Below are 24,643 nucleotides of genomic sequence, written 5' to 3'. Positions count from 1 at the left end.
AGCTCCCATACTTCACATGCAAAGCTTCCATATTAAATACATATCATACGCATATTTTATATATTTCCCACTCTAAATGTATTATGCAATAATGCAAAATTTCTGGGGTTTTGTGTTTGAGACCTGCTCATTTCTCTGCGTGAGAACTGGATAAGCTGTTACAGTGGCTAAAAAGATTCCTTACATTTAGTCTGCTTAGAGTACTATGATGTAAAGCAATACAGTTCTGATTACATTTCGAGGTAACTGTATTCAAATTTGACATTAATTCAGCATGTAATTTTAAAAATGCAAAGCCTCGTATTGTTTTTCAGTAAAGAGGTCAAGCAACGTGGAAACAATGCAATAGCAGTTTTGCTTTTAATTTTGGCACATATTTTTCATGTTAGTTTGGAAAAGTAATGACGTGTGGATTGCATTTCACATTGTCCTATTGCAGTGATTACTTTTCAATCTGGCACTAATTCCACTCCAAAGAGCACAGTAAATTCAAATGTACATTTTATTTAAATAAATAAATTAATTAAAAAATTGGGGATTTATATGGGTATTAATACTTAAATATATAGAATGATGCAAGTTCCAGCTTTTAGTCCTGTTTGTGGTTTATGCTAATTGCACCTCCCTCTTATAGTTACGCTTAGAATTCAGCTTGAATTATGATATTTTTTTTTAATTCATTTTAGAACCTAAAGTGTAAAAGTGATTTAAAAAATTTCAGCTTAAAGTTTTGTTTATGCACTAGTGTAGTATTTGTTTCAAATCATTGGACCTTGGTATTAATAAGTTTGCTGGGTATACAATCAGCTTGACTGCTACAAGCCTGCAGATTAATAAAACAACCTAGGAGAAAAGCTCTATGTATTGTAAGCTATGTATTGTATGTATGTAAGTATGTAAGCTATGTATTGTAGCATAGATTAGAAGCTCTATCTATGTAAGTGAATGTCAAAAACATGGGTAGCCAAGGTTTAGGAAATTTAATATGGATTGTACCTGCTGTCTGACTGTCTGACTAAACCAACAAGACTTTGAAACACTTTAAGATGTTTGTTGACTTTTTTCTTTTTGTAGGCAGTGGGAAGCCAAGGCCTAGTCGAGTTCAGAGTGTGGTCTCCAGCCAAGGCAGCATGGATTCAGATATGTTGGGTAAGACCATAGTTCATTCAAACAATATCACACCAACCCACAACTTAAGAGATGCAGTGCTCTCATGACTAGGTGCTTGCATTTGTGATGTAACAGTGATCTATATCTCAGCAGTCTCAGTGCATGTAAGTGGTGCAAAAATATTACAATATTAATCAGGGACAGTGTCTCCTCGACACAAATATTGTGTTTTATAAATGTCTTTTAATTCTGTTGCACATTATCGCAGGGCAAGCAGAAAGGAACATTCCTTAATCATAACTATATTTGGTGAGCAGAATTTTGAATCCAAACTTGAAGTTTGAAAACAACCTGTTTAAAATCCTATCAAGCTGTGCGCATACTATGTCATTATACCACGTGTGTAAATCTATATATCATAGCTGGAAAGGTTAATTAACAGCATGATTATTGGTCCTTGCCTTCATTTCCTCTTATATTAGCTCCTCCCTTCAAGGACACAAAGCAAGGAGTCAAGGATAATATTTCATCCTTATGTGTTTTACCAAAACATACATTCTTCAGTTCTTTATTTCCACACATTTAACTTGACATTTAAAATATTATGTCCCTAAAGATGGGGATTTTCAAAACTGATTAATAGGTCACAAGCTTACAGCGCTCTAGATAGAGGAAGGAGAAGTCAACGAGATAAGTCCATCCATTTTTTACTTAAAATACAGCACACCACCAGAGTAGTTGGAAATTAAGTAAAGTAATCATTTTCCACACAAAGTTTGAGCTGCAGTGAATCTCTGATGGTGCAATCTGAAAAGAAAACTGACCAATAGTGTGTAATTTGTATATGCCCTCTCCTATACAAAATGTCTCAATATCTCCCCAGAGCTACAGGAGCTGTTCCTCATGAATAACAGTTTCCCAAAAAATTTGAAAGTGGAAAATTTTTTTTCCCACTTTCTTCACACAGTATCTTGTGTGTGTTTCTATGTGTTTTTTTTTTTGGTGTGTTAGGTTATGATGGAGGCAGCAGTGATTCAGAGTGTGATGGCCCCACCATGGACGAACAGGAGGTCCAGAATCCTCTAATGCCAGATTTCTGGCTCATCATCCGAATCCACCAGGACAGGGTTGAAGTGATCTCCCACTCTAGGTTCGCTGGCATACACATTAGAGCAATACTTTTTGTACAACAATGAATTACATTTACTAGGGCTACTAGTAATTACTGGTGACACTTTAAAACTGTTTTACATTTGTTTTTTCAAATGACAAATATCTTAGAGAATGGTTAGAGCATTTATTACCACTGACAGTATCACTCATTCCCTTGTATACAGTTAAAACTTAAATGATTGAAGTAGGTTTAATTACATTGCATCTTCCCATTTATGTCTAATATATGTGAGCTTTGATCTCTGTTGTGAATGTTCTTCTTGAACAGGTTTTTCTGTCCTTGCAGGGAACAGAATGAAATTACTGTCTGTTTTAACTGACAATAGAGATACAACAGAAAGAGATTAGGTTGAAAAACTTTTTTCTTTTATAGTTTACACAGCTCCGAAGTTAGTTTTTAGGACTTCAAAGAAGACTACTACTAGTGTTTTGATATTGTGACTTTAAATTATTTGAATGTGTATATGTTGCTGTATATGTATATGTGTCTGTGTTGAATACTAAATCCTGAAAGCTAAATCTTATCATTGTATGTTATATTTTTTGTTGCCAGGAGTTTTAATGTGCAGAAAGATGAACGAGGGAGAGAAGAGGATGACGAGGAAATTCCAGAATATCTATGCCTTCATCAGGATGTTGTAAGGAAGATTGGAGAAATCTGCAGAATAGTCAATCAGGTGAGTGCTTCTATACATTTAGGTTAACAAATATATTAATTGACCAATTTTTTTTTAATTATTATTACACCAGTTAATCAATTTAATTGATATATTCTTTCAGCATAGACCATTGGGCAATTAATATATATATATATACAAAATTGTTGTCAAAATAGCTTCTTCAGTAGTGATATTACCAATGATTACATAGCCAATGTATAGATTAAAAGCCAGATTAAAATGAATAAATGATTTAATAAATATAAATATGCCAAAATATTTCAGGCATTCAAATTGGGAATAGTATACGTTTTTTCCAATGCACTAGTGCCATTGCTGTGCCAAGTGCCAAGGATATTGGTGGTTGATTTTGTTTTGCCTTTGGGGATGACGTTTGGGAATAGCATTTAGCATAAACCATGCTAAGCTGGCTTTTTGGACATTCTGATTGACTAGTTGCACCTCTCCAGTCAATGTTTAAAGGAACAATAGGTAAGATTTGGATTTGTTTAGTGTAAATCACACTGTACTGAAATCAGCTGGGAGGGGGGCAGCAGTTCCAAACCTCCTCCAAAAGCTACATTGAGCAGTTTCTGCATTGCTGAGCCCAGAGTAGCAAAGACAGACTGTAATTTCAGTATTACAAATCAGTGAAGCGTCAATGATTTTGAAGCTGTAATTTTAAAATAAAAATATTACATAGTGTTCCTTTAAAAGACCCAGTGTTTTAGAGAATGGTAAACTATTGTCCTTTATTAAAGTTATTAAGACCATTCTTTGAAGTGTTTCATAACTCTTGAGCAAAACATTTTTATTTCCTATATGCATAAGATGTGGCCCTGTTTAGCAAAGTAAAGGTATGATTTTTGTATCAGAAATCAGGTAAAAGCAAATATTTGGTGATATTTTAAGCATTTTAAAGTAATTAAATGCTACATTTTAACTTCTTTGCTATTTAGGTGGAGTTTAAAAGGGAAATATGTTATACTGCATTGATGTCAGAGTTTGTTCTGCTCCTAATATTTTGCCAAAATAGACTATAGGTTTTTGCCTTGCTTATAAATATATGCTACTGTATAACAAGCCTCTTATATGTCTTCACAGCGCCTCCTACTGCAGGACCTGCATGACAGTCATGTGTGTAACTCTCTGCTGGTGGCTGAAAGTGAAGAAGACATTTGGAAAAACGAGTCTCTCTACAAGCAGAGAATGGCCAACTCAGATGGTATTCTAGTTACTTTAATACTGCTTTACATATAAAGCATATCCAAGCAAACCCTATAGCTGACTAAAAATTATTTTCAACATACGATGTGCTATGTGCTAAGCCGTTATTTTATGACATACACAGGGTTCATACGAATGCTTGAAATCCTTAAAATTGCTTGAATATTAATGTTGTATTTTCCAGGTTTGAAAAGTGCTGGAATTTTGGATAAAGTGCTTGGAAATGCTTGAAATTGTAACTGTATTTATTTCACAGCAAATGGCTGAATAGTTCACTTATTAGATGGAAAAATAAAATAAGTCACAAACAAAAACTTCTCTGCAGGGACTCGCTAGCGCCAATGCATGTGGTAAAAATCATTTGATTAGGCTCACCCAGAAGTGCCGACTCTCAAATAGCATGTTTGCAACCACTGCACTGCTAGCTAATATATGACTGTGATCTGCCAGTGTGTTTTCATGTATGACCTGCCTCCCGGAAGACATAGTGAGTCAGAGAGAACACCTTAAAAATGCGGAAAGTGGCTGTTTTAATTAGCACTGCATAGAAATGAACAAATACAAACAATGCATAATACAAGGACAAAACCCATGAGTAGAGTCTTCAAAAAGCACCCGCAGCTTTTCACAATGGGAGAGTCTGCACTCTTGAGGATCGAAGTACATCGTAGTGGAAAATTTTTGAGAACACATGAATGCTAATTTGTTTGCTAGCTGCTGAATTTGCAGGCTTAATGATGTGCACTGTGTGATGCAATTGGCATTTTCATGCCAATACTAGAAAATACTAGGTGAAAATATTAACATGCACGTAAACATTCAAGCAAAACAGCACAGGGCACAGGTATACTTATTAACAGGTGACACATTTTGAAACTTTATTTATAAATTTCCTTCTGCTATTACCAAATACAGTTAAGAATTTTTATTATCCCTTTTATAAAAATCTATAAAAAGTGAAGTTTTTGAGTATGTATGAATCTGCAATTTACTACATCTGTAAGGTGCTGGAAAAGCTTGAAATTGGACCTAGAAAGTCCTTGAAAAGTGCTTGAATTTGACTTTGGAAAAACTGTACGAACCCTGCAGACACTGTGCCCTACAGAGAGTGTAGAGAGACCTTTGGGATTTAAGGTAACATCTCTGACTGATCACTCACAGTTTCAGACAGGGAGAACTTTATTAAACTTTATTAAACTTGCAAATCAGAGAAATCTTTTAGGCAGGCTATTGCAATAGAACATTATCTTCTAAGAATCTGTTACACTCTGAGTGCAGGGACAGCTTGATCAGGTTTTTTAACCTGTAAACAGGGGAAAAGAATGAGACAAAAGAATGTGGCTTTGCTCTGTAGCCTCTTACACACCAAAACAGAACACGAGTGAAACAACAAGATTACAGAAGCTTGTATATGATCTGTGTATAGCACAGATTTGGTCACAAAAGCAGAGAAATGCACTAAGAGGCTAACCATTTTCAAATAGATTCTATGATGGAAATGCTAATATAGCTAACAGTAGAAAATTGTTATTTTCTACTCATTATGCAACACAGTGGGACCCTTTTCCGCCAAAGAAAAGAGGCAGTCAGCTTCTGGGGGGTTGAGATTCTCACCAGCATAGGAAGAGGAGCTGTTTATGAGATAAATCTATCCATATTTCCCATCCATTTACATTAGTGCTTTACTCTGAAAGGAGATAATCGGTCCCCACTATGTTACCCATCCAAAACCATCGTGACTGCAACCCATGAATTGCTGTCAGAACTAAATATGTATATTCTTGTATTTTTCTTTTAAATGCTGCTTTCTGTTTAGACTTTGTCACAGGTTTTTTTATGTTAGTTGAACCAATAGAAATAACTAAATTACCAATGGTATAAATAAATAAACAAATAATTTAAAATAAGTCTCATTTATCTTTTATTAATTCGTTTGATTGTTTGAGAAAATAAGTGCCGTTGCAGCAATGACAAAATATGTACTGCGCTCATGAAATAGATATTCACACGTAGAATCAGCATATAAAAATGTTAAGAATATGGTGAGGAATAAACTGTTATTTATGTTTGATCTCCTTTTTTATTTTTCTGCTTTTGGAACAGAATTATTATCCCTTAAATGTCTTAATGCTGGTGATTGCTCTGCTTCAATGTGAACATTGGTGATAGAGATTCATATTAAAGCCAATCTCTCTCTCTCTCTCTCTCTCTCTCTCTCTCTCTCTCTCTCTCTCTCTCTCCCTCCCTGTCTCTCTCTCTCCCTCCCTCCCTCCCTGTCTCTCTCTCTCCCTCCCTTCCTGTCTCTCTCTCTCTCTTTCTCTCCCTGTCTCTCTCTCTCTCTTTCTCTCCCTCCCTCCCTCCCTGTCTCTCTCTCTCTCTCCCTCCCTCCCTCCCTGTCTCTCTCTCTCTCTCTTTCTCTCCCTGTCTCTCTCTCTCTCTCTTTCTCTCCCTCCCTCCCTCCCTGTCTCTCTCTCTCTCTCTCTCTTTCTCTCTCTCCCTCCCTCCCTGTCTCTCTCTCTCTCTCTTTCTCTCTCTCCCTCCCTCCCTGTCTCTCTCTCTCTCTCTCTCTCTCTCCCTCCATCCCTCCCTCCCTGTCTCTCTCTCTCTCTTTCTCTCTCTCCCTCCCTCCCTGTCTCTCTCTCTCTCTCTCCCTCCCTCCCTCCCTGTCTTACTCTCCCTCTCTCCCTCCCTCTCTCCCTCCCTCTCTCTCTCTCTCTCTCTCTCTGTCTTTGTACCCCTATCACTTATTCTTTCACCCACTCCCATCCCTCATGCCTTTACTGTTTATATCTCTCTCCTAATATCTTGTAGATTATAATGCAGATGAAAGCTATCAGCCGAGAGATTATTTGGCTGCCACTATGCACTTCATGCCCGGCCACTTTGCATGTGATGTAGTCTGGAGCACCATAATACACATCCACCCGCGCTTAAAGATGGGGCCCAATATGGGGGTGGCCCGAGGTGAGTAGCACAGACCACACAAGCATATTTTAAACTGCTCTGTGCAATGTTGTAATGCTCAGTTGTTTTGTTTCATCTAGTTAAATTGAAGCCAAAACAATTAGATCCTTGACATGATGTATAAGAATATGTGGAGGTATAGAGGGTTTTAATTGCAGATGGAGAGGGTAGAAGATAATTGCATTAGTACTCCAAGTTACTAGCAAGAGAAGGCAATTGTCACTGCGTTATTGGATTTCTATTCCTACATAATAAGTCAGCCACTACCACATTTTACTGTTGGTCACTTTTTGACTTCAAGAAAATGGCCCATCTTTTAATATTAAATAGATGACGATCCGTTCTCAGCACCACAGCATTATAGTGGTACATCTCTGTACAGTGGTACATCATGGATAGTTAAAGCAAAATGCATCAACAACAACTTTAGTCTCTAACTGTACACCTGAAAAGTGGATCTATGAAATAGAGGCACGCTGCTAACAAATATAGCTGATTTGAACTCTTAAATGTTTTTTCCCCTGTTTAATCTGACAGCAATCCAGGCCTTGCGCTCAGTGTTGAGTGCCTTCAGTGTGGTCAACCGAAAGAACATGTTTGTGTACCAGGAACGCACAACCAAATCTGTGTTCTACCTCAGGTCAGGTTTTGATCTAATAATACCACTTTAGAATATGTTTACACTTATAAAAGTTTAGAAATGGTTTACAATCTGATTATTAATGGTTAGGGTAATATAGAAAGCTTAACAGTGACCTGTTATTTGCTAAATAGTGAACCCACACTCGTGTTAAATATGAGATCTTGCCGGATAGTGACCTTACTTGGCTTCTCCATCAGTCAACAGCTGACGACCCTGGCAGCTTCAGCATATGTTTGTTAATAAGTTTAACATTTAACAACCAAGTTAAATCAATTAACCACCAATAGAATGTCTTTTTAGACATTGACGATAATGATATGGCCATCAGTAAGTTATCTGACATTCAATATTAGACAGGAAAAGGTCACTGTTTCCCCTTCTATCTCAGTGTAAAATGATTATTAATGACGTTTAATATGTTCATAACCTGATTAATAACAATTTAAGAAACAGATTTGAAACCATTTATAAACTTTTATAAATGTAGTCTTATTTTAAAGTGATACCCTAATATCTATTTCCATGGCATTTTGCAGCACCACAATAATAAAATTATGGTGTCAGAGGTTGGAACAATGCTGTCATTGCCATAGTCATATATTTTCTTCTTTGTTTTGGCACTCCTTTATGAATGTTTCTGTTCAACTCTAGTTAAATACAGTAAGCTTTGTTAGAGAGACCATATGTAGTGACAGCATTACCAAAACCTCGTTGAAATAATAAAAACAAATGTAACAGTCTCTCTCCCATTCTCACTCCCATCAGGCTCTCGGAGACCTCTCAGACAGGGAAGAACAGTGCGTCGGATGGTAACCTCCATCATTCTCGCTCTGTGGGTTTGGCTCGTAGCCAGGAACCTCTTGGTTCTGAAGACCTCACGGTACCATTCACACTTTGCTCATTCTCACTGGGTATACCTTACATTAGTTAGCTAGCTAGCTATGACCCTGGAACTTTGGTGTTGTCTAAAAAAGAAGTGACTTGATGGAAATATTAATGAAGTGCTAATGGGGGGTGGGGGTCGGTATGGAGTCGCTTGTTGGTATGGATGTATTGAGTGAGGGTGGGGGGGTGATGGCTTTCACAGCCTGAGGAAAGAAGATCTACTTCAGCCTGTTGGTGCTTGTCTTTTATTTGTCTGTATCTCTTGTTAGTGGGGAGGGGGGAAAACAGGGAGTGACCAGGGTGTGTAGGATCCTATGCAAATGGATCCTACAAATTTTTCTGGAGTGGACTGGTGTAAATGTTGCTGAGGGTGGGTAGTGTGGTCCCGATGATTCTCTCCGCCTTCCTCACCACACGCTACAGGTGCCTCCTGTCCCTTGCTGTACAGCTGGTGAACCACACTATGCAGCAGTAGGTCAGGAGGCTCTCAATGGTGGCTCTGTAGGTGGCTCTGTGTTGAGGGAGGTGGAAATGCTTGAGCTTCCTGAGGAAGTAGAGCTCTAGTTGTGCCTTTCCCATCTGGCAGTGTGTGTTGGAAGCCCAGGTAAGGTTGGCAGAGATTTGCACACCAAGGAAGTTAATGCTCTCTACCTCCTCTCCGTTGATGCAGAGAGCAGTACGTGTGGATCTTCAGTTTCTTGGTTGTGCTGGGGTTCAGATCCAGGTTGTTGTTGTTGTGACACCATACTGTCAAATGTTGGTCCTCCTCCATATAAGCTGACTCATCTTTGTCTGTAATCAGTCCTACTATGGTGGTGTCGTCAGCAAATTAGACAATGGTTGTTGGAGCTGTGAATGGGGTTGTAGTCCTGTGTAAAGAGGGAGTAGAGGATGGGGTGAGGACTCATCCTTGTGGTGTTCCTGTCTTCAAGATGAGAGCAGATCCTGACCTTCTGGGGTCTGTTACTCAGGAAGTCCAATATCCATGTACACAGCGAACTGCCCAGGCCCAAATCGCTCAGCGTTATGACCAATAGCATGCTTATTTGGTGTATTGTGGTGTTACTTTGGAATGTCTGGATATGTAGACCACATGCCCCTGTTGTTTTCTAGAAGAAATGTTCTAATAAATATTTAAACAGTATTGGACAGGACTTGGATGATTCGTCCATCATATTTTGACTAATTGACTATTTGGACAAAGGAATTGTGTAAATTGTGTTTTTTTTTTACTTTCTTTTTTTTCAAAGAGTTATTTCAATGTAAAACTGGTTTTATTCAATTATAAAATTTTCCTGGGTGTGGTGTTTGCAGAATTGAATTTTAGTTCAGTTTGAACCCATGTATTAAGAATCACAATTTTTTTGCCAGAATGCCTTCAGCCACCATTAAAGCTTTCATAGCCAGCAGAAAGGCCAGTCAGTGCTAAGCCATTGATTTACCAGCTGCCTACCAAATAGCAGCTTGTCCTTGGCTTTAGAGGCTTTCGTGTCTTTATGAGCCTCTCACACACTCCTGAGGCGCATGTCCACGACAGTACGCTATGAGCAGTTCAGCCATGATAGACTGAAAAATGTGACGCCAAGATTGTGTGTGTGTTTGTGTGACAGGATTTATGTGCCTGGGTGTATTACAGTGTGTATGTGTTTGTGTGAGGGGTAATTTTTTTTATTATTATTATTTTTAAACCTTTATTTTCTTTTCAGGGTTCTCGCTCGTCTCTGGAGGGCTCAAGGCCAGTTGGACAAGTGGACAAACACATCCTGTTGTTAGTTCATGGAGTGGGGCAAGCAGGTAAGGCAGAGAGGTGTGTGTGTGTGAGAGTGTGTGAGTGCGCGCACGCATATTTATCAGGCAATCAGATGGCAACTGTGCAGTGCATAAATTGGTGTAGACACAGGTCAAGAATTAATATTCAAATTAAACATCTCACAAACTTGAAACATGGCCTAGTTGTGACACCAGAAAGTGTTGCTTAAATGTTTCAGGAACTGCTACTTAAATGGATTTTCATGCTCAAACAATCCAAACAACATCCAGGTATCCAGCATCAGTTCCGTGTGCAGATAAGGTGCAATAATAAACAGATTCAAATAATAAATCTAAGTTATGTGGCAATGCTAGGAATGGATAAGGTGAAATAATACACTAAATAAAATGACTATTTATTACAGACAAAATGCACAACTGAGGTGAGGAATTGCTAAATTGATCTGAGGAGTACACACAATTTCTTTTGATCAAAACATAAACCAAAACCGTAAATAACAGCTGAATAGATATTAGGACACTAGTGATGTGTGATTTTTACATAAAGTTTACAAGAAAATGTTCTGGGAAAAGATTTCAGTTTTGATCTCATTGGTTAACAGTTATTATCACATTGACATATTGCCTATTACATAGAATTGGCACATCCCCCAATTTTACAGAAAGTGAACTCTTTAATACTGAACCTGTTTAATATTCATGATCCTAAATGAGGGTTGCTATGACTGAGCTGAAAATAGAGGGCTGAATACTGACTTTTACATTCCACTAAAATCTGGAAAGATAATCATTGAAGATGCTCTTGAAATGGAAACATTTTTTGTCCAGGTTTGACAGATTTCTGCTGTAGTGTGGGCTGGGTATCACAGAAATCGGAGTGATGAGATTTTTCCTCCCTCCCACTTTGCATATTCAGCAGAAGGGATCAAGGAGCTGATTCATTTTACCACACCCAGTACTGCCTGCAAAACCACCCACTGTGGAATAGGGGGCACTGTTGATCTTTCTGCAGTATTACATCCATGATGTCATTATGTCTTTCACATTTTTTTTCTCTCCATTTTCTTTACTTTTTCTATCCATCTCTTTCCTCTGTCTCTCAATCTCTTTGTCTCTTATTTCTTCCCTCCTTTTTCTCACCCCATGCTTTTTTCCTCCTTACATTTCACTCTTTGTCCATCAATCTCTCTCTCTCTCTCTCTTTCTCTCTCTCTCTCTCTCTCTCTTTCTTTCTTTCTCTCTCTCTCTCTCTCTCTCTCTCTCCCTCTCTCTCTCTGTCTCTGTCTCTGTCTCTCTCTTTCTCTTTCTCTCTCTCTCTCTCTCTCTCTCTCTGTCTGGAAGTTGTGAGCTGAAATGAGAGTGATTTATTATGTTCTATGTGTTTTTGCTCTGTTCCTGAAGTGTAACTACAGAGAACAACTTTATTTATAAGGGCTTTTTTCTTGTTATTTACAAGTTAGATTTGAAGGTTTTATTTTATTTTTTTTCCTTTTTTTTATGTTTGTCATAAGCTTGTCTTTCATCAGTTTTTTCTAAGCTCCAGATACCTGTCAGTGTGCAGATTTCCATAGATAAGGCTGAAAACAAGCACAGTTCAAACTGGAGAATCTTACAGTGTTTATAGCCCTATTCGGACAGGATTAGTTTTACCTGTGGATGTGGGGTTAATTTAATTATTAACTGAGTATTTCAATAGTTTAATTTCATCCAAATAGACCGTTTCAATCTTTTTTTTATAGACGGTTTATAATATCAGTTATAATAACTGTGTGAAGGGTTAGTTTTTTGCAACCTTTTTGCCAGGTATATGTTATAAAGGAATAGAAGATAGTCGTTTGGGACCAGGGTGCAAATTATACAATGACAATGGAAGGGTCAATTTTCTTCAATCCTTACAGAGTCTTGCTTGTTTACTGAAATGTTTGCAGTACACTAATGATACCAGCTAATGTGTCACATACCATACAACAACCTTTGTAGTCAGTGGTCACCAACAATATAAATTTAGCACAAATAATAAGGAAATTTGTGTTTGGTAGACTGCTTCTTGAAAAAAAATCTTATACAGTTGGAAAGCCTGTTAATTCCTCTTTTAAATGGTGCCACCTCTGCCAATGCCAAACAGCTTATATTGCTGTTACTACTGACACTTGTTTGAGCTTCTAGTACCCCCGGGTGCTGCCAATCAAGTGCCTGGTTAGCACTTGATTGGCAGCTCCTGTGAGCATGGGCCCTGCTACAGTGGTCAGTAGGTGTCTCCTCCAAGAATCAGCATGCCACGTTTAACTGATCTGAATAGGGCCCGTGCGATAGGGCAACTTCAAGCTGGTGTTCTGCAAAGCCAAATTACAGCATTATTTGAAGTGAGCCCTAGTACCATCTCCAAAATGAAGTTCCACATAATGGGGGATGTCAAAGACAGGCCGCGAAGTGGGCGTCCCAAGAAGACGACACCCCAAAAAGATTGTTTCCTCTCCCTGTCAGCACTTAGATATCGTAGGCTGTCTTCTACAGATTTGCAGTCAAGGTTTGCAGAACGATATGGCCTACGGCTCTCTGCCCAGAAAATCTGGGACAGACTGCACCGATAGAGTAACATCTTTTGGTGGAGGCAGTGTGTTGGTGTGGAGCAGCATCTCCCTCACTGGAAAAATGGGGCTTGTCATCATTGGAGGCAATCTCAATGCAGAGAGATATCGAGATGAAATTCTGCAGTCAATGGCAATCCCATATCTCCACAGTCTGGGATCAAACTGTATCTTCCATGATGACAACGCTCGCCCCACAGAGTGGGGTTTATCAGAGACTACCTCCAGAATTTGGGAGTGGAGATGATGGAATAACCTGCCAGCTCCTGACCTCAACCCCATTGAACACTTGTGGGATCAGCTTGGGCATGTTGTTCGTGCCAGAGTGACTAACACAACCACGTTGGCTGACCAGCAACAAATGTTGGTTGAAGAATGGGTTGCCATCCCACAGCAGTGTGTGACTAGGCTGGTGACCAGAATGAGAAGGATTTGCCAGGCTGTTGTGGCTGTGTATGGTTCTTCCACACTCTACTAAAGCTCCTGTATGTTAAATGAAGAAATTGTTCAGTTATGATACAAAATATCTATCTCATAATTACGAGATATTATCCCTTAATAACGAGATACTTATCTCATAATAACGAGATGTTTATTTCATAATTAATGACATACTGAGGATTTCGGCTTCTGTAACATACATCACTGACGTCTTGTGGAAAAATTACATTACCCCAGCTCCCCATGTAAAACTAATCCCGTCCGAATAGGGCTTACTTTGTGTGATTGTTACTGGAACATGAATACAGCTTGATGCCCACAAATCTGTTGGATCATTGTTCATGGGTAATTTCACCCAGCAGCTTCCAAGACCAAACTTAAACACTTCCCTGAGTTCAGTGGATGGCTGTGATTGGAAAGGAATTGTGATCACACTCCTGAGATTGACAGACAGCTGTGATAAGTTTAGTGCAGCAATAAAGACTTTAAAGTCGTTACCTGTTCCACATTCTATTACTGCCCCAGTCACTGCTGAGCACACTTGGAGGAGAATACTTCCCTGGTCTTGTTTGTTAGCTGATGCCCAGTGTGGCTAACATCATGCTGTGGGATATGGGAAAAGGGAGGAACATTCTGCCCACATCAAGACAGCCAGGTCAGTTATGATGTCTTGGATTCTTGACATCAGACTCATGATCTCCAAGGGAATAAAAAGCCGATAGGAAGAATAGAACCTCTGCCATTGCTACACTGGGCTCAGCACCTCAGAAATTGCATGTAACTTTTAGAGGAGGGTAGAAGACAACCCAATCCCTCCCTCTCCCTACAGATTTCAGTGCAGTGCTGTTAAAATGAATTACACTAGTGAATATTCTACGTACGCAACAAGGCAATGTTCTGCGTTATTATGAATAGATGCTTTTTTGTGTAACATTAGTGTTCAGCTCCTTCAGGTGTTTCTCTTCTCTGATTGGCAGGTCCAGAGATCACAGATGAATTGGTAAAAGTTTTGAGGAAGCGGCTGGACGAGGCTACTCTCGACATCATTACTGTGATGTTGGTCAGGAACTGCAAACTGACCCCTGCAGATGTGGAGGTACTTATTTTTCTGTTCCTTTACTCTTTATTTGCCTTAGTTGAAAACACTCGCTGTCCTTTACAGCGAGGCAACATGGAAGTGCAAGTGTCATGTAGGAAACCTTTTCTCTTTTAATTTTAGGTTCAGACCAGAACAAGAACATAACATAAAATTAAGTTAATTAATTAATTAAATAGCTTTATACTAAAGAGTCTGTCACATCAATCAATGGGTCATTCATATTCTGAATGTTTCCTAATTATATTCACTGCAAAGAGTGTACATTTTCATCATTAATCCAGTTGAGTTTCTCAACTATACTATTAAACATACTCTACCTCCACACACAACAAAAAAAAACGTCATAGTTGAATTCAGAATTAAAAAGAACAATTATCTAACGTTAGTGGGTAGATTTAAATCCCTGTCCATTTTTATAGTAAATCTCTGAAAAAGAAAAATTTCCACAAATAATGTTATACATTTCAATTACATTTTCATTGTCCCCCCCAAAAAAAAATCCCCCAATGACATAAAAACGTTAAAAGGGTTTTTTTTTAATGTCTTTTTGCCTTATTTGCCTTTTGAGTTTCTACTGTAGGGGCATTTACTGCAACAGATTCTTAATCTCCCTCTTTGTCAAATGTAACAGCCCAGTTAATTAGTATGGTAGAGAATTCTAAGTTCGTGTTAATTGGCTTCTGTGTTCAATCACCTTACAACAGTTAATTCATATAGCTCTTAATTCAATATGGGAATTGTTGCCTTTTTGTTGTAATATGACTATGAGTAACACTTACATTAATTCACAGCAGTGGTAGTTTTTCAGGCTACATCCCAGTTCTCTCCCTTCTTATTATGGGGTGTACTTCACAAGACTTTATGAAGACATACTATGAAAGAAATCAGGTTTGAGCCAGAATGAGTCATTCTAAATATGTGCTGCATCCTTTGTAAATAACAGACAGTTTAGAATAGTGGCTTTACCTTATCGGAATCTCTCCAATCAGAGCACTGGACCCACGTTCATGTGAGAGTGCAGAACAAATAAAACAAGCACAGAGATACAAGAGTGATGGTTACATATGGTGAAAACCTTACCATAGACGAAAGAGAACAAAGGGAATATGGCTAAAACCAGCGTTTCTGCTCTTTGTGCCTCACTGCTTGACTCTGGAGTAAAGAGGCTCATTCTCATTTAAGGGAACAGATGCTGAGACCCGTTGTTCTGAACAGGGCTGTTTAACAGAGTGTAACTGTGCTTAACAAAGAGATATTTGGTAATTAATCATGTCTACACAACATTATTGACATTTAGAATCTTTGCCAGAAAAAGCCAGGAAAATAATGGTTAGGAAAAAAGTATACTGGGCTGGAAAATTTACTAATCAATATAGTTATGGTTAAATATCTATAGTTAACAACTACAGTTACTCATTGAGCCCAGCCCAGGAGTACACAAACCGCCCACTGTATCGCTAGCTCTTTACAGGTGTCATCAGGTAGGCATCTCCTGTCATTGGTGTTTCGCTGAATTAAGCCCACAACACCTCCAGAAGTTTCAACAGTGAAGTCTGGCTTCCCAGACCCACCCCCATCCAAGCCAGGTTTACAGTCTTAACTTACTCTTTACCATGAACAACCGTAAATCCATACTGGCCTCCCTGTTGACTAAGGCTGTACCTAGCCCCACTGGCACCGCTAACGCATGCTCAGTGCCACCAGTTCCATGTGAACTTCACGTGATACATCACCAACAATCACAATAGCATCTCTACAATGCATTTCCCCAAATGATCTGGGCTTATCCACAACCACTGACTAGACCTTAGTTTCCGGCCCCGGATGCTGATCTAACTGCACAAGCAGGGATAAAATTTATCAAGGTTTATATTTAGGTTTGATCATACATTTTTGGACTATTGGGTATTGTAAATGTAGCTCTAAAATATAGGACTTTGTTGTATTCATGGCATTCATGGTAGTTGTATTCATGGTAGTGAGCCAACTGGATTATATGGGGCAATTGGCCATTTATTGCATTTCTCTCCTCTGCTGGCAATAGTGCAGCTGAATTCCACATTGTGTGTTTTTGGAACTGTTTTAGTTTTTCAATTTTCTTTCTTTTTCTCTCACAGTTTATTCAGCCTCCTGGTTCTGCAGCCACAGAGGTGATGGAGTTTTCTTTGCCGCAGTACAGCCTGCCATGGATCCGAGCCTTGGCCCATTATCTTCGCCAAAATCTCCTTATTTTCCTTCACATCCCTAAATACACAGACAGCAACATAGCACACCACTTCAAGGTAACAGTCCCCGGGTTGTCATTTTGTTCTGACATTTTAACTCATGGAATTGTATGTGTTCTTCTGTGTTTTGTACAGATGAATAATTCTGCCTCTATAGGTTTTTCTAGAACTTTATAGCATTATATAACAATCCACTGTGCTTCTTGCATGTCTTGGTTTGCAATTTTAATTATAGCGCATTGTTGGAACAAACATTTCCTTTTAATCAAACTGGAGACTTGGTGACTGATGACTATGTTTTGTAATTATTCCATCCATTTCTGTGTCTCTTTTTCTCTCCATTTTTCTTCTCCGTCTATGTCCTTCTGTTGCGCTGTAGCACTACTTCCATTTGAGCTGTGATCTGCCTGACTCTGATATCTACCTCTACAATAAGCCTGGGGGCCAAGGGACAGGAGGCAAAGGTAATGAAATTCTCCCAGCAAGGAGCTCTACACACACTTCTTTCTTTCTTTCTTTCTTTCTTTCTTTCTTTCTTCTCCCTTCCTTTTTCCCCATTGCACCTCTCCTCCTTCCTCTCCATCTCTCTGTTATTCTCCATCTGTCTCTCTCTCTCTCTCTCTGTCTCTCTCTCTCTCATTTTCCCTCTGGTTTAATTTGTTCACCGTGGCATGTTGAATACACCCTAAATCTAGTTCTCCACCTGAAATTTCTTCTCTTCATAAATAAACTCTCCTAGCTTGTTTACCTTTGCAATAATTTATTGTTGGTTTATTTATTCTTTCCCCCTCACCTTGGTATGGCTGTGTCTGGTACAATCTCTCTCTCTCTCTCTCTCTCTCTTGCTCTTTCTCTCTCTCAACACTATGTCCGATTGCAGAGATCAGGGTTTTGCTGACTGGCCAAACTGCAGTGTTTATTTATTACATCTTCTACATTAAACACTGAGTAAATTATTGCCACTTTGGCACTGCTCATAAATACCAAGCAGCATCCACCTGGGGATAAGAGTGGGTTACAGGTAAATGCTTTGAGTTTCCAGTTGTTGATCACAAGATAAGAAGAATGCAATCAGCCGATCGATAAGCTCATTAAGGCCAATGTAGGCCAGCTGGAATGTGTTTTGAGGAAGTAAAAAGGTTACTGATGACTGAGTGGGACTAAGTGACTTATCTGTAAGTACAGGGTCCTCAACTCCCTTCAGTGTGTAAAGGTTTTAGTATATACAAAGACATTATCAGTTCATTTACATTCACAAATGAGACTTTACTGCTGTACGTCATAGACAACTATTGCCAGACAGGGCATTTTAAATTTATCAGTACATAGAATTAAAAACAAAAAATTATTATAATTCTTTAAACGTTAAATAGAAATTTTGGCAACTGTGCGTAAAGCTTGTATAAACCTGCAAAACTGAATATGATATAATGATAAATGTATGCAAAATATGCAATTCTTTCATTCTTTCAGTGAAAAAATGATTTTTTTTCTCATGAATTACAGATTTAGAGATAAATCTTTTAATTTCCCTTATTAAACTTGTACTTTGTGTACTTTTTGTCTGGACCTGCCCAGTTTATAATGCTTCTCTGTTTGTAGATCAGTTTCCCCTCTTGCTTGAAATTGCTTATGCATTCATGAACTTTAATATGAATTATTGTGAACAGCAGTAAATGGATTAATATTTCCTGGTTTCTGGAAATGTTTGTTACAATTGTGCTGAATTTGTGGCTAGAGCTATAAAACATGCTGTTAAAAATTATAACATGATCATGTAAAATGCAAAAATATAGTGTTATGGTCTTATATTGGCAAGTCAAATTAGGAGAATGTTCCTCCTATTGCAAATGGGGCCATATTCGCTGACGTTTGTGACTCTGTGAACCTGTGCAATCTGCATAATAATAATAATGATGATGATTTTCAGTTACTTTTTTGTAGTAGCAATAAAAATAAGGCTGAAATTAGATTTAAGAGAATTTGTTAAAATAAAAAGGGATCAAAATATATTACATTTAAAATAGAAAAATATGATTATAAGGATATTCTATTAAAAGCAAATTTAAAAATATATTTAAGTTTAATAAATTAAAGTTTGTACTTGGTTACTGCTTAATAAAAGATGGAATGAGTTACATATAATTGAGAAGTATAAATATAGATATTTTTCACTGTTTCAACATTTTACACAGGTCAGAATAAAAGAATTAAAGTTTAAAGCAGAGGGATATTCTTAGACTGCTTTTAAAAACAAGGACTTTAAAATCAGTTCTCAAAAATAAGTAAATTGTGTAAATAGTATTATTGTTGGGTGTGATATAGAATCTGCCCTGCTGCATTTTGTACAAGTTGCAGTAGATGCCTCTTTTAAAAATAAAAAACAGCCCAGTAAAAAGTTTTTAACAATTTGAATATCCAAATACAAATACACGAAAGGGGGGTGGGGGGAAGGGAGGAGTCAGCATTGTCTAAGATAGAAAAAGCTTCACTTCCTAAATGATAAAGTAAATTGAGTGCGGGACAAAACAGAAACTACATCAACATTCAGCATCCAGGTTTCGCTCTTTTGATTTTCTATGTAATGCGAAGGTGCCTAATTTATCACAAAGTTGCTTTTTCAAAAATTTTTGCACAGAGAATATTTTTAAATTTCTTCATAATTTGTTTGGTTAACCTTAAAAAACTGAACACATCTTTTTGCAGCAGAGACTTGATTTTCCGAAGGAATGGGAATCTTTGTTTATAACATTACAAAGCATAGCATTACATTAATCATATTAACAAGTACATGTACAAATAAAAAAGCAAAGGCACCAAAATCAAACCTTGCTAAAAGGCATTTAAAAATGATGAATGTTTTCCCAAAACAATCAAAAGCAGTCTACGTATTAATTGTATTTAAATGTTCTAAAATGAGTCTCTGATGCTTACCCAGCCTGAGGTCTTTCACAAGACAGTTTGACACAGACCAGGCCAGATTACATAATAACCTCAAATAGACTTTTTTATATAGACTAAATAATAAAAACAACTTCTGATGTTTTTTTCATACAATTATATATGCCAAAAGACATAATTATATATATATATATATATATATATATAATTTATTTATTTATTTTTTTCATTTTGATATTAGGACATACAAACAAACTGAGCTTATGGACCTCAATTAACAGAATATTTGTGTAAATATATTATTCTCCTAAATTATTGGATTCTTAAAGGTCTTGACATATTTATGCTGGACATCGGGGCAGATGCTAGAATTCATTAAAGGAAGCTGATTTAAGGTTCAGTGAGGTGTTGGTTTAAGTATATCAGAACAGATCCAGAACAAACAAGAAGGGAGGAGTCAAGAACTGCAGCAAGGAAGTAGAGCAAACACTTAAAGCTTTTTTGGTGATAATTGGCTGTAGGACTCAGAACCCATACTTCCATAGAGAGAAAGATGTGATTAGGTCCAAGAAAAGCAACAGGCCCGACACTGCACGGAATAAATAAGGTATTGTTGTATAGGGAAGCTGAAGAGAAGTGTGCAAGCTGAAAGGTTAGTAAAGATGAAATGTCAGCAGGGCTACTTCCCTCATTGACGACACTGGTCTCTCTGGCAGTAACAAAACTGCCCCTGCCAGCAGTGTTGCTTTACTTTAATTGTTTGCAGAAGCCACAAGCAGAGAAACACCTCCAAAATAAGCAGCAAGCAGAGAGAGAGAGACAGCAGCAAATAAGCAACAGTGCTGCTGAGAGAAAAGAAACAGCGGATAAGGAGGCAAAACCAGGCAGGTCAGCTGAATTGTAAGTGGGTGTAATAAGCAAAAGCTTATGAGACAACAGGAGAGGTTTTATTTAAGTTACTTATTTACCCATATCATGGGCTGTGGAGTTGGGGAAAAGAGTAACTTTCACTAACCACTTTTATATTCGCTGCATAATTCAGATTCTACACATCAGGGCCTGAATAATAGTCGGTGTTGGTTTTCAACCCATTAAGGAAGTGTATATATGATGCATATGAACTTAAGTGACATCCCATTCTTAATCCATAGGGTTTCATAAGATGTCAGCCCACCAATTGCAGTTATAACAGTTCAACTCTTCTGGGAAGGCTTTCCACAAGGTTTAGGAGAGTGTTTATGACCATTATTGATCATTCTTCCAGAAGCTCATTTATGAGGTTAGACACTGATTTTGGACAAGAAGGCAAGGCTAGCAGTCTCCGCTCTAATTCATCCCAAAAGTGTTCTATCAGGTCGAGGTCGTGATTTGTCACTGCTCTAGAGTCCAGTGGCTTTACACCATTGCATCCGACGCTTTGCATTGTGCTTGGTGATGTAAGGCTCAGATACAGCTGCTCAGCCATGGAAACCTATTCCATGAAGCTCTCTAAGCAATGTTTTTTCACTAATCTGAATGCCACATGAAGTTTAGAGGTCTGTAGCGATTGACTCTGCAGATAGTTGGCGACCCCTGTGCACCATGCACCTCAGCAACCACTGACCCTGCACAGTCATTTAATGTGGCCTGCCACTTTGTGGCTGAGTTGCTGTCATTCCCAATCGCTTCCACTTTGTTATATTACCATTGACAGTTGACTATAGACTGTTTAGTAGTGAGGAAAAATTAAGGACTGGATTTGTTGCACAGGTGGCATCACAGTACCATGCTGGAATTTAGAGCAGCCCTTTCTTTCACCAAGTGAAGCAGTCACAAAGAAGCAGTCTGCATGCCTATGTGCATGGTTTTATACACCTGTGGCCATGGAAGAGATTGGAACATCTGACATCATTGATTTGGGTGGTTGAGTGAATACTTTTGGCAATATAGTGTATATGATCTGCATGTGTAAATCGTGCTGAATGCCAGTAGGGGACAGTAACGAAGTATATGTAATGTGTTACTGTACTTAAGTACTTTTTTCGTGTATCTGTACTTTTACTGAAGTATTTCCATCTTGGGCGACTTTTTACTATAACTCCACTACATTTCAAAGTCAAATATCTTACTTTTTACTCCACTACATTATGTTCTTCTGAAACAGTGGCAGAAGACATGCTAGTAAATGCTGTTTTATGAGTTGCATTTAAAGATCATTAAAAATTAAGAAGAATTTTAATGAAATCATAGAAAATAATGAATATATATTGACATCATGACAGGTTTGAGAGATGTCTCCTTAAATGACAGTTGTTCAGTTATGTTCTCAGTGTTATCACTTACATAACATTTACAGTGGCTCTTATATATTGATTCAGTCTACATTTATTCTCTTAAACCTCATTGACTTGCTACTGGACCTGTAATACATTTAAGATGTTTTAGTAGCACCCCTTTAAATATCAAATCTTGCCTCCTGCTGGTTGGGGGTTCAATAAGTCTTTAGCTGCTGTTTCATTTGGACTTCTGCCATGTCTTATTCATGTGAAGATTTAGAATGTGCAAAATTTCTGAACATAAGTTTTCTCAACATAAACTCAGATATGGATCAACAGAAATGGGAACTTGGCAATTATTTATAGTTACCTTTTTACCTAAACTGGGTTCTATTCACTATCTATCTCCAAAGTGGTTTGTTAATTCAATTAACCACACGCTGTGTTATCAGATTTAATATTCTTTAGAAATGTCCTCCAAAAATGTCAAACATTTAACAGCTGAAACGTCACTCAGAAGAATGTTCAATGAGGAATGTACAATGTGTTTGTGGTGGGGGTGCCACTAGAAAGTCTTTTCCTGTGGTTCAACATCACAAGATTCTCTAAACCAATTGCAGAGTATGAACTAGTTGTTTTAAAAACACACTCTTGTCCGGAGGCTTGTTTTCTTCTGTTTTTCATATTTTTTCCACTGTGGGTATCTGATACGATCTGGTATGTTGAAAAGGGCAGTTGCATCGTCAAAATGTCTGAGTGTAGGTTGTTTTTCAAATCTGTATTTGAAGGATCATTCTGATTAGAACCACCTACTCCAAGTCAAGGAATCCAGGCCAGACTTTGTCATACAGATTTAATCTGTTCTACCTTCAAAAATCAGTCAAATAGGGGTGCCTTACTAGACTGCAATCTTGAGCAAAAATCTTTTGAAGAGTTACATTTAAAAAATGTATGAATTTTGAACTTGAAAATCATGTTTTTGTACTAAACAAGAAGTGACAGCATTGAGACCTGGTTATTTAAATGGAAGAGATTGTGCCTCAGCATTAAGGACTTAAAGCACACAATTATAATTTCTAATGACTATCTCAGGAACCCCCTGTGTGTGCTTTTATTTCTTATATAAATTCTAACTGCTCTGTAATGACTTCAAGTTCAGCTCATTATACTGAAGTGACTCACAACAGTACTCCTAAACTGTCTAATATGGCTTGGTCTCTGACTGCTCAGGGATAATCGTTAGGTAGAAATGAAGTTTGTTTGCCTGTGTGTGTGTATGTAAATCCAGCCTGGAGCTTCTGTTATGTTCTTTCAGCTTATATAGTGACAGGTTTTTATTTATTTATTTTGTGATTTGTTCAAGTGCCACTTTTGAGACGTACTTTGGGTCTCAAAAAGTAAGCAGCCAAGTGTCAGAACACTGTTGATCTGAACATAATTTACACAGACCGTTGGTTCAGATATTAAGGAAAAGTGTGATTTATTTATTTATTTATTTTTTTATTTATTTTTTTTTCAATGTCAGAATGTGTTGCAATTTCTCAAACCTTCTCTTTCTGCGCTCTGTCTCTGAATCTCTCCTGATCCCTGTCTCCACTTCACTAGGATCTCTTTTTCCGGCCTAGAAGAGGCATATGCGCTTACTGACTGACTGACTGACTGAAACCTAATGTTGAAACACGCATGCGCGAGTAGGAACTGTTGATTCAGCCGTATTTCACAGGGTTGATGAGGTAATATTTATCGTAGTCTCTTCTTTATGTTTGGAGAATGTTTCTGTGACTCAGCCTTTGGTTTTCTACTATATATTTAGCAAACAGAAATCATCTTGTCTGTCCCTAATACGACACGAATACACAGACACATCTCACCGTTACTGACTTTCTGACGAGTAAATTACATCTGCACAGCTTTTTAATTAACTTTACATGAAAACGGACAAAATCTCCGGATTATTAAAGTCAGAACACCAGAGCGAGGTGTTACTCAAAATAAACGAGGCTGTGAACTTGTTACAGCACTGTTTTATCAGTCTGACCCTTATAGAAATGTAAGTCAGTAATAAATATCTAGTTCCCAGCGATGCCCTGTTCCTTTGTCAAGTGTAGATTACGTTGTTGATAAAATGTTAAGGTGCTTAGCTTTAGAAATTTTCAAAAACAAGTAATAAACTAATTTCATTGTTACTTGTTATTACTTCTTATTACTGTAAACAAAGACATTAATGTGAAGCACCAAAGCTTCTCCAGACCATCAAATGACAAGGCTATGTATTTTAGGCTTTCCTGTTTTTGAAATGCCAGAAAAACCTCTGTGACAATGGCTAATGGTGGTACGGCTAAACTAGGCTTGCCTAGTTTCTCTTTGCTCTTGTTTCTCTGTCCTCCATCTTCAGTCTATTCACAAATTTCTCTCTCTCTCTCTCACTATCTCTCTCTGTCTTCATTCTGCTGTGTTACCAGTCTGTGTTGCGCTTCAGGGCCCTGTCATTCAAACATGAGGTAACCATGTAACTTTATGCTTTTCCAAAAAGTGTACTGTCTGCAGTAGTTGATTGCATCAACTGTAGACACAAAGATTCATACATATCTTCTTCTCCTCACTTTTCTTCTCGCCTCCTCTGGGTGCTCCAGGTGTGAGTATGTAAGTGAATGTGTGAGTGTGTGTTGCCCTGCGATGGACTGGGTGTGTTCCTGCCTTGCG

General features: G+C 37.9%; 1 protein-coding gene across 1 annotated transcript in view; it reads left to right on the top strand.

Moving 5' to 3' along the window:
• Positions 1-24,643, top strand: part of szt2 (SZT2 subunit of KICSTOR complex) — a 139,745-nt gene that overhangs the window by 43,655 nt on the left and 71,447 nt on the right. Inside the window, exons 39-49 of the mRNA XM_066662886.1 lie at positions 1,075-1,149; positions 2,122-2,260; positions 2,837-2,960; positions 4,047-4,167; positions 6,981-7,133; positions 7,671-7,773; positions 8,542-8,656; positions 10,368-10,455; positions 14,438-14,556; positions 16,677-16,841; positions 17,164-17,248. Coding sequence (XP_066518983.1) covers positions 1,075-1,149; positions 2,122-2,260; positions 2,837-2,960; positions 4,047-4,167; positions 6,981-7,133; positions 7,671-7,773; positions 8,542-8,656; positions 10,368-10,455; positions 14,438-14,556; positions 16,677-16,841; positions 17,164-17,248 — 1,287 coding nt within the window. The remainder of the gene's footprint in view (positions 1-1,074; positions 1,150-2,121; positions 2,261-2,836; positions 2,961-4,046; positions 4,168-6,980; positions 7,134-7,670; positions 7,774-8,541; positions 8,657-10,367; positions 10,456-14,437; positions 14,557-16,676; positions 16,842-17,163; positions 17,249-24,643) is intronic.

Source organism: Hoplias malabaricus, chromosome 3 (genome assembly GCF_029633855.1).
Source record: "Hoplias malabaricus isolate fHopMal1 chromosome 3, fHopMal1.hap1, whole genome shotgun sequence".
NCBI classification, from domain to species: Eukaryota; Metazoa; Chordata; class Actinopteri; order Characiformes; family Erythrinidae; genus Hoplias; species Hoplias malabaricus.
Note: the sequence above shows the minus strand (reverse complement) of the source record. Positions and strands in the feature narration are given on the sequence as shown.